Here is a 19,273-nt window from a genome sequence, read left to right on the forward strand (position 1 = left end):
TCTCTGTGACTCTCCCTAATTAAGTTTAAGGGTATGTGCACACGCTACGTTTTTATTATGGAAAATATGCAAGGTTTTACAGCTCAAGAAAAGTGAATGAAGTCTCATGCACATGTTGCTTATTTTTTTCTTGCAGATTAGCAGCAGATTAAAATCTGCATAATGTCATATCTTGTAGCGTATTTCACTCTAATGAATGCGCGAAAATATGCAACAAAAGCATGTAAAAAGCATGGCAAAAAAATGTATTTTACAAAGTATTCTTCCTGCCAACACATTAGGATGGGCAGCCGAATTTTCTGCTGAAAATCCTGAACATGTGCACCTAGCCTTAGTCCCTTCCCTGTGTCCCCCCTCCATTCATTATAAGTCCTTGATAGCATCATAATGAATATAGGGGTGGGAGAAAAAGCTATCAAGTACTGCGCATCCTCCGCCACCAAAGTCATTACAAGTCTCTGATAGCATCTTCTCCCACCTTTCAATTCATTACAGAAGTGTCCTATGCACCTTACCCTCTCCTTTAAAACTTTTCAATAAATTTGAAGTCAATGATACTGTCATAATGAATTGTGGGATGGGGAGAACTTAGCACCCTCCTCCACCACCCAATTAAATTTACATCCATATCTAAAGTCGTCCTCCCCCTCTCCCTGTTCATAAGTCCTCCTCCCCCTTCTCCTTTTCATAAGTCCCCCTTACTCCCATCCCAATTCCCACTCCCCTCTTTGTCCACTCCCCACCCCCCTCATTATTCTCTCCCCCACATCCACCATTGTCCTCTCTCTCACATCCATCATTGTCTTTCCCCCACTCCCATCAATGTTCTTCCTCCCACCTTATTGTCCTCTCCCCCACATCCCTCATTGTCTTCTCCCCCACATCCATTATTGTTCTCTGTCCCACATCCATCATTGTCCTCTCCCCCACATCAATCATTGTCCTCTCCTCCACATCCCTCACTGTTCTTTCCTGACATCACTCATTGTCCTCCCCCACATCACTCATTGTCCTTCCCACGACATCACTGATTGTCACCCACATCCTATCATTCATTGTCTTCCCCTACTCATTGTCCTACTTCCCCATCACTCATTGTCCTCTTCCCCACATCCATCATTGTCCTCTCCCCCACATCCCTCACTGTCCCCCCCACGTCACTCATTGTCCCACCCCCCACATCACTTATTGTCCTCTCCCTCATCCCACTCATTGCCCCCCCCATCCCTAATTGTCCTCTCCTCAGTGTATTGGGAAAAAAACACTCTCACCTCTCCCCCGAGGCATTGCTTCTGTCTTCTTCGCCGACAACTTTCTAAATGACCCAGGTGCGCAGCATGCTGACGTCATCAAGTCATGCTCACCTGTGTCACTGAAAAAACATCAGGCAAGAAGCTGAGCATGGATTCCTGCAGCTCCGCTGCCATTTTTTCCTGTAGGCAGGCGAGCTGCCGGAACGCTCCCTGCCACACTGCATATGATGAGGGCAATCTGGCCACGGGCCCCTCGGAGCCTTGGGCTCCAAGCAGCAGACCAGATTGCCCTCATTATTACCACCATGCAAGGGTCCCCTCCACCTTCAGGCCCTGGTGCAGCTGCATTGACTATATTTTCGCCCCTGTTCTTTGGGTCAGTATGATTACAGAAACACCACACTTGTATCATTTTTTTTTATGTTTTGCTGCTTTTACACAATAAAAACTATTTTTTAGTAAAAAAAATGTTTTTGCATCGGTCTATTCTGAGGGCTGTAACTTTTTTTATTTCTCTGCTGATGGAGCTGTATGGCAGCTTATTTTTTGTGGGGCAAGATAACGTTTTCATTGATACCATTTAAATTTATATTAGAATTTTTGATTGCGTTTTATTCCATTTTTTGCTTGGTAGTGTGAAAACGCATATTTTTTGTGCCACTTTTTAAAATTTTTTTTTTTTGTTTGGGATGTGGCGATACTAAATATGTGTACTTTTGTTTTTACCTAAATATGTGTATCTATTGGTGATATATATATATATATGTACTTGTGTATATATAGATATATATGTGTATATATACTTGTGTATATATACAGTATATCTATATATATAGATATATGTGTATACAATTTTTTTTAATTTTGCTATTTTTTTAAATTATTTTTGCAATTGTTTAAAACTTTTTTCTTTTTTACTTTCTTGACTTAGTTTCTTTATGGGACTTTAACTTTCATGGCTCTGATCGCTGGTATAAAGCATTGCAATACACCAGCACTGCAATGCATTATACCTGTCAGTGCAGCGACATGACGACCCTGTGTTGCCAGGGCATCGTAGGGGTGCACATATCACATATGGTTTACAGTGGAATCATCACATTAGATGTACTGTAATAGTAAACTAATGGTTTACACTTTTTTTCTTTCTGCCTTATGACAACCCTGAAGAGAATTCCGGACTTTGGTGATCGAGATGGTGTTGGCCACAGATATGTCCTGTCACTTCCAACAAATCAAAGCAATGAAGAATTCTTTGCAGCAGCCGGAAGGGTGAGTATTGTAACCTTGTTTTGATGGTCTATGGTAAAAGGTTACAGTAAATACTGGTAGGCTGTTATTATTTTGCAACTTCAAAGCTATTACCCAAAAGAGCTTCAATTTGTGCCTTTCTGAAGGGTTCTCATGCTCTTTTAAAATATGACTGAAGAATTAAAGATCAAAGTTCACAATCACAATGCACATACTTTAGTCAAAGAAGAGGCTGCCAAATTAGTGTGGTTGGATGCATGTCTAATTAGGGTCATAGCTCATGCTGCCTAGGCACACAGCCTGAGTACACCCCCATTTACAGCCTATTTACTGTATACTCATAGTCAGTGTTAATTATTGTTATGGCAGACACAATTTTAGTTGATTGATAAATGTATAAAATACTTAGTGGCATTAGCAGTTGATATTGATGGCTAGCGCACACTTTGGTCCTGGTCACTGGTGTGGACTGTGCCTCCCAAGACTTGTGCTCTTTACTGGAAAATACCAAAATCTAGAATTTTGTACATAAATCATTCCTATCCCCAAATAATAGTAAATACAGGGGCTAACTATTATTACTATACTGTGATTGGAAAATACGACCATAGTTTTGCTAAGTAAACCCCCCCAATACTGAAACTAATTAACACCTCCATACAGTCACTGGAAAACATCGCTGTACTGTGGAGAGTCAGGAGGTCCCCATTAGACTTTGGGCCTAGCCTACTGATATCGGCTGGTTTGGCTGACATTAGTCTAATGTGCATGGGGGCCTTTAGTGGTTAGACATTGTGGGACCCCCTCTGTACCCCATCCCCTTAATCGTACTGACCTATAGAATCATACTTTCATTCCATCATTTTTACTGCACAATGACCATCATAACTCAAACCCAAAAACAAAGTGGGAATTACATTTCATTCCGAAGTCCAACTTCTACCTCAACAAAACAAGCCATAATACGGCTATGCTGATGGAAAAATAAGGACACACAAAAAAGAAAAATATGTAGACTAAACATTTTTGAAAGTGGTTAAAGGGGACCTAATGTCACATATGAACACATATGAAGCCCCTCACCTGCTGCTATAGTGTTTTCCTGAATAATAAACCAGTAAACATGTTACCCTCTAAAATGTCACTTTTAGCATAAAAGAAGAAATAAAGTAATAAAGTATTGTGCACTGTTTGTGAATAGTCATCATGGCGGTTTCCCCCCTTCGCCCCCTTGTACAAGCACTAGTCTGGTGGGAGGCAGAGGAAAGCTGTTAAAAAGTGTAACTTCGTTTTACTATCAGTGAAAAGAGTCACTGCATGCAACCCGCCGCCCTAGGCATAGGACTTTCAGTTCCTGTTAGCAAATATGGTCCTGTTCATAATGTATATTTGCATGTAATGTGAATTTAAATGACATATGCAGCAATGTTACATCATGCTGATGGATTTAGGATAGTTGCTGATGACAGTGTAGTTTATTTAGGGTCACAAATTATTATAGGTATAGTTGGAAAAATGTATTTTATTTAGAGTCAAACTGTAAAATCTGGATAACAATCTAAAAGCTATGCTATGTATAGACATTGGACTATATTTTTTCTCTAAATTGTGGTAAGTGATACCATTTGTCATGACATCAATGCAATAAAATCTCCTGTCATCCATTAAAAAGAAAAACATTATATGTTAAATGTACATACACACTGTATTTTCTCACCAAAGACCCTATGGGTGACGTATGGCTGAACAATGGAACCCTTTAGAGGTATCTTTCGCAGTCATTCAAAAAACTGATACCTTAAACTTTTCATGGCACATGATGTCAATTTTGCTACATTCGTAAAATAAAGACACATATGTAGCAGGGCAACATTTATTAAAATATTTCCGTGTTACAGTGTTTTTAGACATTTAGCATACTGAAAATAATAGCCTATATATTGTAAATTCTGTTATATGTTGACAACCTATAAAGTGTAGGACTCCTTGCTAGTCCACAGACGGTAGATGTTAGGGCAAAGGTCAGGGAAAAACATGATTGTAGTATCAGTACTGATAGACAGCATGTCTGTATAGAATCTGTATACACCAAAAACTGTTTTTTTTTGTAAAGACTTTATTTAGAAATATATGCCTTAAAGGGGGTGATCAAGGGCAACTGATAATCAAAATTAGATCAATGGGGGAGGGTAGATGGCCACAACACCAACCAACCAACCCGAATATGCTCCGACAGCAGCCGCCAGATGGAAGCAATATATAGAGTGGAACACAGTAGCCCCATTCAAAGTGTATGGGAGATAAGCTGCAGTATTTGGCAGAGGCCACTAAGCAATGTATGTGGCTGCTGTCTTCCACTACATTGCTTTTATACATCTCCTGCCTGATCATTTTTCGGCTAATTAGTGGAGATTTCGGGTGTTGGATCTCCATCATTCTTATATTGGGCAACTTAGCAAGAACAAAAAGAAAGATAAGACAAATAATGACTTAAAAAATAATGAATCAGGTGTCAAGGAGTGTACCAAGTGTGACAGACAGTCGCTCTGGATCCAGCTGTAGATGCCTTCTTGATCCTCTCATCTCTGTAGTGTAGAGATATCCTTCTTCGTTTAGTACCCAGCAGCGACCTCCACCTTCTGTTGGTAATTGACACACCCTTGCTTGGTAGTTAAAAACTCCAGAGAGTCGCCAGTAATAGTTCTATGTTCCTCTGTCCATGCCTGGAGTGCTAGTAGTCGGCTAGTTTCTTCTTGGACTTCACTTGGAGGACAGTTGGTGTTATCTCTCTGGTGTCTTCTCAAGCTAAGTGTCTCCCCTTTGTTTGCAGACCTTTTTGTCTTTAGTTACAGTGGGGCCTAACTAATGTTCACCCTTTCCCCTCCCTACCTAGGGCCTAGCTCTAGGGACATTCAGGGATTAGGGTTTCTGCGATAGGTGTGGAACCTATTTAGGGATGATAGTGTAGTCAGGGTGATATTCGATCTGCCTAGGGGGTCTCCACTCCCCTTTTCCCTAGTTGATGGGCTCCCTTCCCCCTCTTCCCGTTGTTGTACACTTGTTTCTTCCCTCACCTTGCGTGACATCAGGTTTATAGTTTTTAAACCAGTTTCCAAACTAAACTGTCAGTCAGAAGGAGAACATGCAAACAGTGGTGACCAGATGCAGTATAAAGGCTCTACAATTAAATAAATCACTAATGTTCCAAATCGTATAAATGTCCAGTTTTGCAGTGCTTACTCTTATGATCTATTCAGCCTCTCTTCACAACTCTGAGAGAGAGTAATATTTTATGTGACCTTTCTTGTAAGATGCAATAGCTATTTGACAATGTCAGTGCAGTGTTATTTGATAAAGCTACTGCTGTAGAAAAATCATTTTTTCAAACTTTAGCAAAACTTTTATTTTTATGGAAAAACATTTGCAAAAATTACAGAATTTGTGTAACAGCCATTATGGGATGCAACATAGACGTTCAAAAAGTTGGAATAAAAAAGATTTGAAAGGAAAACATTGCATCATCAGCTTGTACCTGTTCATACTTGTTTTATTTTGTTAGCCGATGCTGATCACTGCTTTGTATATATACATATATATATATACTAGCTATTGAACCCGTTCTACGCCCGGGTGGCGAGCATTTATATTGGTATATGGTCTCCATCCTGGTATGTGCTGCTGCCATCCTGCGCCCCCAACCTGTCATGTGCTGCTGCCATCCTGCACCTGCATCCTTTCATGTGCTACCCCCATTCTGCACCCTCATCTTGTCATGTGCTGCTGCCATCCTGCGCCCCCATCCTTTCATGTGCTGCTCCCATCCTGCGCCCCCATCCTGTCATGTGCAGTCCCCATCTTGTGCCCTCATCCTGTTTTGTGCGCCTCCATCCTGCACCTCCATCTTGTCATGTGCTACCCCCATCATGCGCCCTCATCCTGGTATGTGTGGCTTCCATCCTGCGCCCCCATCCTGTCATGTGATGTTCCTATCCTGGTATGTGCTGACCCCATCCTGTCTTGTGGTGCTCCCATCCTGCGCCCCCATCCTGTCAAGTGTTGCTTCCATCCTGCGCCCCCATCCTGTCATGTTGTGCTCCCATCCTGCGCCCTTATCCTGTCATGTGCTGCTCGTATCCTAGGGCCCCCATTCTGATATGTGCTGACCCTATCCTGTCATGTGGTGCTCCCATCCTGCGCCCCCATTCTGGTATGTACTGACCCCATCCTGGTATGTACTGCTCCGATTGTGCACCCCCATCCTGTCAAGTGTTGCTCCCATCCTATGCCCCCATCCTGTCACGTGATGCTCCCTACCTGCGCCCCCATCCTGTCATGTGGTGCTCCCATCCCGCGCCCACATCCTGTCATGTGGTGTTCCCATCCTGCGCCCCCATCCTGTCATGTGCTGCTGCCATCCTACGCCTCCATCCTGTCATGTGCTGCTCCTATCTTACGCTGTCATCCTGTCATGTGGTGCTGCCATCCTATGCCCCCATCCTGTCATGTGCTGCTCCCATCCTGCGCCAACATCCTGTCATATGCTGCTTCCATCCTGTGCCCCCATCCTGTCATGTGCTGCTGCCATTCTGCACCCCCATTCTGTCAAGTGTTGCTCCCATCCTATGCCCCCATCCTGTCACGTGGTGCTCCCTTCCTGCGCCCCCATCCTGTCATGTGGTGCTCCCATCCCGCGCCCCCATCCTGTCATGTGGTGTTCCCATCCTGCGCCCCCATCCTGTCATGTGCTGCTGCCATCCTACGCCTCCATCCTGTCATGTGCTGCTCCTATCTTACGCTCTCATCCTGTCATGTGGTGCTGCCATCCTATGCCCCCATCCTGTCATGTGCTGCTCCCATCCTGCGCCAACATCCTGTCATATGCTGCTTCCATCCTGCGCCCCCATCCTGTCATGTGCTGCTGCCATCCTGCGCTCCCATTCTATAATGTGCTGCTCCCATCCTGCCCCCCATTCTGTCATGTGCTGCTGCCATCCTGCGCCCACATTCTGTCATGTGCTGCTGCCATCCTGCACCCCCATTCTGTCATGTTCTGCTGCGGGATTGTGGCGCCGGAATCAGCGCCTGCCCATTCCGCGCAAGTGTGTCTTCAATAAAGTGCCGCCGGTCTTCAATAAAGTGGAGCCGTTTCTGACAGCTGATTCATCTCCCGGCCTCCGGCCCCCGGCACGAAGAGACCCCGCGGCAATCCCAGATAGGTAAGTTGTTGTGCCAGAGATCGCGGTATGCGTTCAGTGCTTACGCATACCGTGATCTCCTGAGCCACAATCCTCATCCTCGTTTAGGATGTGGATGCATTCACCTCTGGGGTCCAGACTGCGCAAGCGTGTCGCGCTTGCGCAGTCTATAAAGGCTTCAGACAGAGGTACGCTCCCAGGATTATATTATATTATTTATATATATCTATATATATATAGATATATATCCACTTTACAGCCTGGGGTGTATTAGTACAGACTAGGCTGTCACCCCCTGTTCAGCGTGGGCTCCGGCGCTGAACCCACACTTAACCGGGCATATGTCAGCTGATTCTTACAGCTGACATATGCCCACAACAGCCGGGGGTAGAATCGCAATCCACTCGCGGCTGTTAACATGTTAAATGCCACTGTCAATCTCTGACAGCGGCATTTAACATTGCTGCGCCGGAAGCGTGTCACTTACCCCGCCCATCGGTGACCCCGTCACGTGATCGTGGGTCACTGATGAGTGGGCATGACAATCCTGGGTCTGCAGCAGACCCCAGTGGTTGTCATGTGCTGATTGCTATGAGCGCCACCTAGTGGTCGGCGCTCATAGCACAGGAGCATTTCTGCTACATAGAGGTGATCTGCTCATCACCTCTATGTAGCAGAGGCGATCAGACAAGTGCTGCTTCTAGTCTCCTATGGAGACTATAGAAGCATGCAAAAAGTGAAAAAAAATGTTTTTTAAAAAATTAAAAAAATATAAAAGTTTAAATCACCCCCCTGCAATAACGGGCGATCAAAACATCGGATCTAACCCAAAATGGTATCAATAAAAACCTCAGCTCGGCGCACAAAAAAAAGCCCTCACCCGGCCCCAGATCCCGAAAAATAGAGATGCTACGGGTCTTGGAAAATGGCGCCATTTTTTTTTTTTTAGCAAACTTTGGAATTTTTTTTCACCACTTAAATAAAAAAGAACCTGTACATGTTTGGTATCTACAAACTCGTAATAACCTGGAGAATGGAATGCGTTTAGTTGGACCATCATTTATTTTTCAACAGGACAATGACCCCAAACACACCTCCAGGCTGTGTAAGGGCTATTTGACTAATGAGGAGAGTGATGGAGTGCTATGCCAGATGACCTGGCCTCCACAGTCACCAGACGTGAACCCAATCGAGATGGTTTGGGGTGAGCTGGACCGCAGAGTGAAGGCGAAAGGGCCAACAAGTGCTAAGCATCTCTGGGAACTCTTTCAGGATTGTTGGAAGACCATTTCCGGTGACTACCTCTTGAAGCTCATCAAGAGAATGCCAAGAGTGTGCAAAGCAATCATCAAAGCAAAAGGTGGCTACTTTGAAGAACCTAGAATATAAGACATATTTTCAGTTGTTTCACACTTTTTTGTTAAGTATATAATTCCACATGTGTTAATTCATAGTTTTGATGCCTTCAGTGTGAATGTATAATTTTCATAGTCATGAAAATACAGAAAAATCTTTAAATGAGAAGGTGTGTCCAAACTTTTGGTCTGTACTGTATATATATATATATATATATATATATATATATATATATATATGTATATATTGTACACAAAGCACTGACCTGCACCTCCTAACTGAATAAAGTAAATGTGAACAGATACAAGCTACTATGACTATATATTTTACATTGATTAGAATCTCACTTTTCAAAGGGGGCATACTGATTAATACTGAGCACTGTATGTGTATATATATATATATATTGTGTATATATATATATATATATATATATATATATATATATATATATATATATATAAATATAAATATTAAAGACAGCACCATTTAATCATTACTCACTAGTGGGTGCCAGGCCTCCAAACAGTCTGTCCAAACTGTTACATATCAATAGAAAGTATATCAAAAGGCAGCACTCCAAAATTCTATAGAAAAAAATGGACTTTAATGAGCCCAAAAAGCAATGTTTCGGTACACAGAACATTTTTCAAGCCAAAATATACATATATATATATAAGTGATGAGCGAGCATGCTCACCACTGCTCGGTACTCGCCCGAGCATTTCAGTACTCAAGATGCTCGGAGCTCGCCGAGTACTTGCGCGATGCTCAGGCGGGAGCTCGGGTCCCCGTCCTGCATGTTTGGCGCCTTTTAGAGCGCCAATCAACATGCAGGGATTGCCTGCCACTCACTGTAATGCAGCAGCCATGTTGGTTGTGGCATTACAGTGATTGCCCAAATCGATGGGAACAGTGCTCAGTGAAACATGAAAAGTCGGAAAATGAAATGAATATTGGTCCCCTCCCAGGCTAGAAACACCAGCCCTCAGCCGCCCCAGAAATGGCGCATCCATAGAATGTGCCAATTCTGGCACTTAGCCTCGCTCTTCCCACTGCCCTGTAGTGGTGACAGTGGGGTAATAGGGCTGGGGTTGATGTCAGCTTATAATGGCAGCTGACATCAAAAGTATTGTGTCTTTATTTCAATTAAAAGATTTTATTCTGGGTGTTGGTGTTTTTATTTTACATTTCACCATCACTATGGGGTTAGTAATGGGGGCGTCTTATATACGCCTCCCCATTACTAACCTGGGCTTGATGTCGGCTGGCATTATAAGCTGACATCAACTCCAGCCCTATTACCCCACTGCCACCACTACAGGGCAGTGGGAAGAGCGAGGCTAAGTGCCAGAATTGGCACATCCTATGGATGCGACATTTCTGGGGCGGCTGAGGGCTGGTGTTTCTAGCCTGGGAGGGGGCCAATATTCATGGCACCCTTCCTGTTCTATTAATATCAGCCCCCAGCTCTCTGCCTAGCCTTTGCTAGCTATTAAAATAGGGGGACCCCACATCATTTTTTTGGGGATCCCCCATTTTAATAGCTAGTAAAGGCTAGGTATTCAGCTGGGGACTGATATTAGTAGCCGGGGAAGCTCGGTGGGTATTACCCCCTTTCCAGGCTTCAAACATCTGCCCCAGCCTTCTGCTTAACCTCCGTTAGAGACTAGAATTACGGGGGACCCCACGCCAACTTTTTTTTTTTATAAATCCTTTATTTTAAAACTAAATGACAAGTACAGTAACCAACACTGTCACTGTACTCATTATATATGTGACTGACATGTTTCTATCTATCTACTCTATGTGTGATGCTCTATTCTTTCTGTTCTACATTGTCGGGTACCGATGTTATAACTTTATGCGGCTGCTGAATTGCCAGCTTTTTTAAAGAGACGGGAGTGTGAAAATCGGAGGGCACTAGTGTGTTCCGAGTGCCCTGCTATGTTTTTCATGCACCCTCCTATATACCCTGCCTGCCTGTCTGCCTATATATTCTGCCTGCCAGACATGTTTCATTGAGCACTGTTCCCATCGATATGTGCAATTTTTGACCTTGTGCAGACCGCCGGGGGGACCGCCAGAAAAATGCTCAAGCTTCCCATAGACTTACATTGGGCTCGTTGCTCGGGTCGAGCACCCAAGTATCACGATGTGCTCGGCCCAAGCTTCGAGCACCCGAGCATGTTAGTGCTCGCCCATCACTAATATATATATCTCCAAAGAAGACAAAGGCAGTACTCCATAGTCCAAATAAGTGGTGGTTTATTGACCCATCATATCTGGGCAACGTTTCATTCCAAATGTGGAACTTTTTCAAGCAGTGAATCATTATACAATAGATATATAAATAGGTGTTCCAATCAAGTAGTAATCAATATACAAATCCATATCTATACAGTACACAAGTGCAAAAAGTGCATAGTGCAGTCCATCTGTGTCATAACACATGTAATTTTTCAAAAACATATACATCATATTAACAATCATTATATACTCATATTTTCTCTTAATTAATGCAATCATTACCACTGTCGCTTAGTCAGTAAGTCGGCAAGAAAAATCTCAGTACCGGCCCTAATGGGAGTCAGTGGTACTAATCCTTTAGACCTCTGTTTCCTGAAGCATGACCCTAAGCTTCCTCTGTACCGTAATTTATACCGCAGTCATCTGAGTTCCCCTGATCGGCTACCTCTCTCTCTCTCAATTCCTCTGATCAGCTCCCTCTCTCGGGATGTTTTGATCCCTCTGGTTGGCTCTCTCTCACGGTTCCCTCTTCCTCGATTCCTCTGATCGTCTGTCCCTCTCTCTCGATCCCTCTGGTTGGCCCTCTCTCTTGAATTCTTCTCACTCAAGACTGGGGTTTCACTTCAATGCTCTGTGCTGGTAGTTTTGGCTATAAGCCAGCCCAGCTACTTCCATACATCTACCCTGATACAGATTAATCCATTGACTCCGCCTATTTTATGGTTCCTGCTTGTTTTATTTTTGTTCCTATTCTTACAAGCTCTGGCAGATGGCGATGATTGCTTATTTAAGCTTCAATGTATACTCAGCTACAGATGTTCTTAATCCTCTTACAACAGTTGCACATATTGTTCAGAAGTTTAACATCTAAGGGACAAATTAAAGAGACAGATAATAGGAATGGTAACCAAAGAGCCCAGAATGACTTTCAAGGAGATTAAAGGTGAACGTCATGGTCAAGGTACATCAGTGTCAGATTGCACTGACATAATTGTGGCCATAGTGGACTTGATGGAAGATAGCCGAGGAGGAAAGCTTGCAAGAGAACTTGCCAAAATGCAAATTGACAAACCACAAAGCTTCTGGGAGAATGTATTTTAGACCATGTTCACATATTCAGTATTTGGTCAGTTTTTCTCATCAGTATTTTTAAGCCAAAACCAGGAGTGGATGATAAGTGCAGAAGTGGTGACATGTTTCTATTATACTTTTCCTCTGATTGTTCCACTTCTGATTTTGGCTTACAAATACTGATGTAAAAAAATGACCAAATACTGAATATGTGAACGTGGCCTTTGATAGATGAGACAAAATTGGCAAGTCACATCAGCTCTATGTTCACAGATGTATAAAAGAAGCATGCAAAGAAAATAACATTGTAACCACTGAGAAACATGGAGGAAGCTCGGTTATGTTTTTGGACTGCTTTGCTGGATCTGTCACAGGGTGTCTTAAATATGTGCAAGAAACAATAAAATCTTAAGACTATCAAGTCAATCTGGAGAGAAATGTGCTGCCCAGTTTCAGAAACATTGAAGAAAGTTGCAGGTCATGGGTGTTCCAACTGGATAATGATCCAAAACACAAAGTTAAAAACATCCAAGAATGGGTATGAGAAAAGCAATGGACTATTCTGAAGTGGCCTTCTATGAGCCCTGATCTAAATCTTATTGAATATCTGTGGAAGTAGCCAAAATATGTAGTCTGGAAAATGCAACTTTCACAGCTGAGACATCTGGAAATTTGCTCATCAGAAGTGGGCCAAATTACCTGTGGACAGGTGCAGAAGTTTCATTGACAGTTACATAAATTGTTTGCAGTTATTGTCTCAAAAGGTTGTGCAACAAAATATTAAGTGTAAGGCTGTGTGCCCACGATGCGTTTTTTAAGCGTTTCCGCAGCGGCAAAAACGCTGCAGAAACGCTTAAAAAACGCATGGTAGAAGGCCTGCCATGTTCCCCATAATCCACATGTGCTGTGCACATGCTGCGGAAATTTCCGCTGCGGATTATCGCTGCGGAAAAAAACGCAGCACTACCAATTATTTTGCGGAAGCGCAGCGTTTTCGCCGCCATTGACTTGCATTGGAATGCATGTATTCCGCATCACTGTATATGTAGATGCGCATTCCATGGGTTCCAATGTGCGGATGGTACCCGGGTGTGGAGGACAGGAGACTCTCCTCCGGACCCGGGTACCATAGAACCTGTGAAAAAAAGAGTAAAATAAAAAATAAATGTTATACCTACCTTCTGACGGCCCCCAGTGTGCTCGTCCTCCCATGCCGGCAGCTAGCGATGAACTGAAGGACCTGTGCTGACGTCATAGTCATGTGACGGGTCACGCGATGCTGATGTCGGCAGGTCCTTCAGTGTCACGCGATCTGCCGGCAGCCAGGACACAGCGAAGCAAGACTGCGGGGGCCATCGGAAGGTAAGTATAGATTTATTTTTTTATTTTTAACCATTCTTTAGGTCACACTATATAAATCCATGCCGTTTTCATGGATTTATATAGTGTGACCAAGTTGACAAGCACTTTCCAAGTGATGGTAAAATCGCTTGGAAAGCGCTTATCAACCCGCATGCGGAAATGCATGTGAAGAACGCTTCACATCCGCATGTCCCTGGCAGGAAAACGCATGTACAATCCACATGTACAATCCACATGCGTTTTTTCTGCCAGGGGAGATGCAGAGACGCTCAGGAAAAATACAGAGCATTTCTGCATCGTGGGCATATAGCCTAAGGCATCATCTTTTTTGTCAAGACCATTTTCATTGGTTTGTTTTTTAAAAATGTTGCTGTTGAACCAGAATTCAAAAGCAATGTCTGTTTATCAATAGTTGATTTATATTAAAATGACTTTTTGTTAGTTGCAAGTTATTTTAGTGACCATTGTGGGCTTTTCTTATTTTAACAGAAGGGTGCCAACAATTTCTCCATGTGTGTGTATGCATATATGTGTGTGATAGATAGGTAGATAGGCAGGTAGATAGGTTATTGTGAACAGTAGTGTTGAGCATTCCGATACTGTAATATCGGGTATCGGCCGATATTCGCGGTATCGGAATTCCGATACTTAATTCCGATACTTTTACAATATCGGATACCGGAATCGGAAGTTCCCATAATGCCTGCGCTCTGCAGTGTCTGTGAAGGATGACAAGTTGGATGGCAGCGCGATCCAGCCTGTCATCAGAATGCCATCCCAGCGGGGGAGAATTCTCCTGATTGTTTAAAAGCCGGCGGCTTTTAAACAATCACACAGCCCCATACTGCTTCCCCGCAGCCTCCCACCCCGATCCTCCGCTCCCCTCGCCACCTCCAATCCCAATCGTAAATTAGGACCGGGCGGGGAGCGCAGCACCAAGGAGCGAAGGACCCGGGCGGGGAAGCCAGCAGTGAAAAGACTTCACCGCCGGCTTTCCCGTTCTGTGCTGCGCTTTCTCGCCGGTTATTTCAAATGAACAGCTGAGGTATCAGGTGATGCTGATCAGCTGTTCATTTGAAGTCGCCGCGGTGCCCTCAGAGGGTTCATGTGAGTTCATGCTTGACTGCATGAACTCACATGAACTTTCCCACGGCCGCACAGGTCAGCCTCACCTCCCAGACCCGTCATGATTAGTGTGTGTGCGGGGTGTGTGTGCGGGGTGTGTGTGCGGGGTGTGTGTGCGATGTTTGTGCGGGTGTGTGCAATGTCTGTGCGATGTGTGCGGGGTGTGTGTGCGGGGTGTCTGTGCGATGTTTGTGCGGGTGTGCGCGGTGTCTGTGCGTGCAGGCAGACATAGGCCGATGTGACACTACTACTCCCATTGGCCTATGTCTGTCCCCCGTCCACTCCTGCCAGCAGGATCAGCTCAATGGGAGCAGTAGTTCCCATCAGCCTGATCCTGCTATTTAAATTGCCCTACTGTGTCCCCAATAAATGTTAAATACATGTCATTGGTGGCCAGTGGTTACCTAAAAGAAATTAGTTCATACATTACCTGTCCCCGCCGATCGCCACCTAAAATAAAGTAAAAAATAAAAAACTACACCTATACGCACCTAGACACCTAATTCCCCGAAGCCATCGATCTCCTGTAATAAAATATAAAATAATAAACCACAACCTTATCCTTACCCCTCCGTAGTAGTCCACGAGTGTCCCACGAAGATCTCCAGTTCAGAGCAGCCACATAGAATGTGACCGCTCTGAACCGCTGCCGCCGCTAGAATGACAGGGCCGTAAGGGTTCACCGGAGTTCAGGCAGCGCTGCTCCGGTTAGCTCCTTTACGGCCCTGCTGTATCGTGAGAAATTCCCACGGTACAGCAGTGCCGTAAAGGAGGTCTCCGGAGCTGCGCTGCCTGAATGCACTCCGGTGACCTCAGTCAGTGGCTCCCACTGCCGGGAGCGGACGTGTTCCCGGCAGCGTGAGCTTACAGCAGCCATGACAGCTGTCACCATCTCCAGATGTGACAGCTGTGCATGGGAGATCAGCGCAGGAACGTGGACAGGTAACTATTATTTTTAGTAAACTAAGAATTAAATAAAATTGTGTGTTTTATTTCAAATAAATTATTTTTTTCTGGGTGTAGTGTGTGTTTTTTCTTTTTAACACTTTGTAGGTTAGTAATGGGGGTGTCTTATAGACGCCCATCATTACTAACCTGGGCTTCATGGCAGCTGGCGCTGACATGAACCCCACCACTATTACCCCCTGCCACCGCACCAGGGCAGCGTGGAAGAGCGAGGCTAAGTGCCAGAATTGGCGCATCCTATGGATGCGCCATTTCTGTTGCGGCTGACGGCTGGTGTTTCTAGCCTGGGAGGGGGCCAATATTCATGGCACCCTTCCTGGGCTATTAATATCAGCCCCCAGCTGTCTGCCTAGCCTTTGCTAGCTATTAAAATAGGGGGGACCCCACGTAATTTTTTTGGGGGGGGTCCCCCATTTTAATAGCTAGTAAAGGCTAGGTATTCAGCTGGGGGCTGATATTAGTAGCCTGGGAAGCTCCGTGGGTTTTACCCCCTTCCCAGGCTTCAAACATCTGCCCCAGCCGTCTGCTTAACCTCCGCTAGAGACTAAAATTATGGGGGATCCCACGCCATTTTTTTTTTAAATAAATCCTTTATTTTAACACTAAATAACATTTGAGGAGTTAATAAAGATGCAGTCCCTAAATTATTATTTATTTTTTAATTAATTTTTCCCAAAACTTTTGACGTGGGCTTCGCCATATTTTTGTATGCCAGCCAGGTACAGCATCCAGCTTCTATGAACGCGCCATTTTCCGGGGCGGCTGCAGACTGCAATTTTCAGCAGGGGGGCAGAAAGCTTGGGCCTCCCTGCGCTGCAGATTCCATCCCCCAGCTGTCTAGTTGTACCTGGCTGGACACAAAAATAGGGAGAAGCTCCACGTTTTGTTTTTTTTAATTATTTCATGAAATTCATGGAATAATTAAGAAAAAAAGGGCTTCCCTATATTGTTGTGTCCAACCAGGTACAAATAGGCAGCTGGTGGTTGGGGGCAGCCCGTTCCTGCCTGCTGTACCTGGCTGGACACAAATATAGTGCAAAGCCCCACGTCAATTTTTTTTCAATTATTTCAGGAAATTCATGAAATAATTAAAAAAAAATTATGTGGGGCTTCGCCCTATATTTGTGTCCAGTCAGGTACAGCAGGCAGGAACGGGCTGCCCCCAACCACCAGCTGCCTATTTGTACCTAGCCGGACACAACAATATAGGGAAGCCCTTTTTTTCTTAATTATTCCATGAATTTCATGAAATAATTAAAAAAAAAAATGCGTGGGGCTTCGCCCTATTTTTGTGCCCAGCCAGATACAACTAGGCAGCTGGGGGCTGGAATTCGCAGCGCAGGGAGACCCAAGCTTTCTGGGCCACCCCCGCTGCAAATTGCAGTCCGCAGCCGCCCCAGAAAATGGCGCGTTCATAGAAGCGCCATCTTCTGGCGCTGTACCCAACTCATCCAGGGCCCTGGTGCGGTGGCTCACTGGGTAATAAAGGGGTTAAGGCCAGCTTGGCATTATCAGCTGGCCCTAAGCCCGAAATTCATGGGGTCACGCCAATATTAGACATGACCACCATGAATTTCTAGTAAAGTATTTAAAAAAACACAACACCCAGAATAAAGTCCTTTAATTGAAATAAACACACAATTCTTTATTGTTCTAAATTAAACCATACTTACCATCACGCCCATTCCAGCTGAAGCCAACGATCTCCTGCAATAAAAGTAAAATAATAAAGCAACCTCATCCTTACCTTTCCATGGCTCCCACGACAGCTTCAGCTCTGCTACATCGAGATGACAGGCTGGACCGCAGCAGAACGCTGCCATCCATCCTGTCATCCCGCAGACACTGAGAAGCGCAGGCATACTTCCACTCCTCAGTGTCTGGCTGTGACGGCATCCAGATGAGCCGAGGTCATGTCCAATGAACTCAGCTCACCTCATGTACGTCACTGACAGCGTGGGAAAATTCTCCTGCACTCAGCACTTCAGCGTGAGAATTTTCCCACGCTGTCAGTGACGTGCATGAGGTGAGCTGAGTTCATTGGACATGAACTCAGCTCATCTGGATGACGTCACAGAGAGACACTGAGGAGCGCAAGCATGCCTGCGCTTCTCAGTGTCTGCGGGATGACAGGCTGGATGGCAGCGTTCTGCTGCGGTCCAGCCTGTCATCTCGATGTAGCAGAGCTGGAGCTGTCCTGGGAACCATTGAAAGGTAAGGATGATGTTGCTTTATTATTTTTCTTCTATTGCAGGAGATCGTTGGCTTCAGCTGGAATGGGCGTGATGGTAAGTATGGTTTAATTTAGAACAATAAAGAATTGTGTGTTTATTTCAATTAAAGGACTTTATTCTGGGTGTTTGTGTTTTTCTTTAACTTTGACTATGGGGTTAGTAATGGGGGTGTCTTATAGACGCCTCTCCATTACTAACCTGGGCTTGATGTCATCTGGCATTATAAGCTGACATCAACCCCAGCCCTATTACCCCCTGCCACCGCACCAGGGCAGCGTGGAAGAGCGAGGCTAAGTGCCAGAATTGGCGCATCCTATGGATGCGCCATTTCTGGGGCGGCTGACGGCTGGTGTTTCTAGCCTGGGAGGGGGCCAATATTCATGGCACCCTTCCTGGGCTATTAATATCAGCCCCCAGCTGTCTGCCTAGCCTGTGCTAGCTATTAAATTAGGGGGGACCCCACGTTATTTTTTTTGGGGGGTTCCCCCATTTTAATAGCTAGTAAAGGCTAGGTATTCAGCTGGGGGCTGATATTAGTAGCCTGGGAAGCTCCGTGGGTATTACCCCCTTCCCAGGCTTCAAACATTTGCCCCAGCTGTCTGCTTAACCTCCGCTAGAGCCTAAAATTAAGGGGAACCCCACGCCATTTTTTTTTTAAATAAATCCTTTATTTTAACACTAAATGACAAGTACAGTAATCAACACTATTACTGTACTTCATATATATGTGACTGACATGTTTCTATCTATCTAATCTATGTGTGAAGCTCTATTCTGTCTGTTATAAATTGTCGGGTACAGATGCTGAATTGCCGGCCGGCTTTTTTAAAGAGACGGTGCACGAAAACACTAATATTTTTTTAAATAAATCCTTTACACTAAATGACAAGTACAGTAAGCAACACTGTCACAGTACTTCATATATATGTGACTGACATGTTTCTATCTATCTAATCTATGTGTGAAGCTCTATTCTGTCTGTTATAAATTGTCGGGTACCGCTGCTGAATTGCCGGCCGGCTTTATTAATGAGACGGTGCATGAAAACACTAATATTTTTTTAAATAAATCCTTTACACTAAATGACAAGTACAGTAAGCAACACTGTCACAGTACTTCATATATATGTGACTGACATGTTTCTATCTATCTAATCTATGTGTGAAGCTCTATTCTGTCTATTATAAATTGTCGGGTACAGATGCTGAAT

The 19,273-nt window shown here is 44.3% G+C and overlaps 1 protein-coding gene across 5 annotated transcripts in view; it reads left to right on the forward strand.

Annotated features, from left to right (window-relative positions):
- The window catches only part of PDE1C (phosphodiesterase 1C), a 1,470,255-nt gene that overhangs the window by 1,273,206 nt on the left and 177,776 nt on the right, over window positions 1–19,273 (forward strand). For all 5 annotated transcript variants that reach the window (XM_073678287.1, XM_073678290.1, XM_073678289.1 and 2 more), the window contains one exon: window positions 2,424–2,525. In XM_073678287.1, coding sequence (XP_073534388.1) covers window positions 2,424–2,525 — 102 coding nt within the window. The remainder of the gene's footprint in view (window positions 1–2,423; window positions 2,526–19,273) is intronic.

This window comes from Phyllobates terribilis, unplaced genomic scaffold (assembly GCF_046119375.1).
Source record: "Phyllobates terribilis strain yellow unplaced genomic scaffold, ASM4611937v1 Scaffold_4__5_contigs__length_816908805, whole genome shotgun sequence".
Classification (NCBI taxonomy): Eukaryota; Metazoa; Chordata; class Amphibia; order Anura; family Dendrobatidae; genus Phyllobates; species Phyllobates terribilis.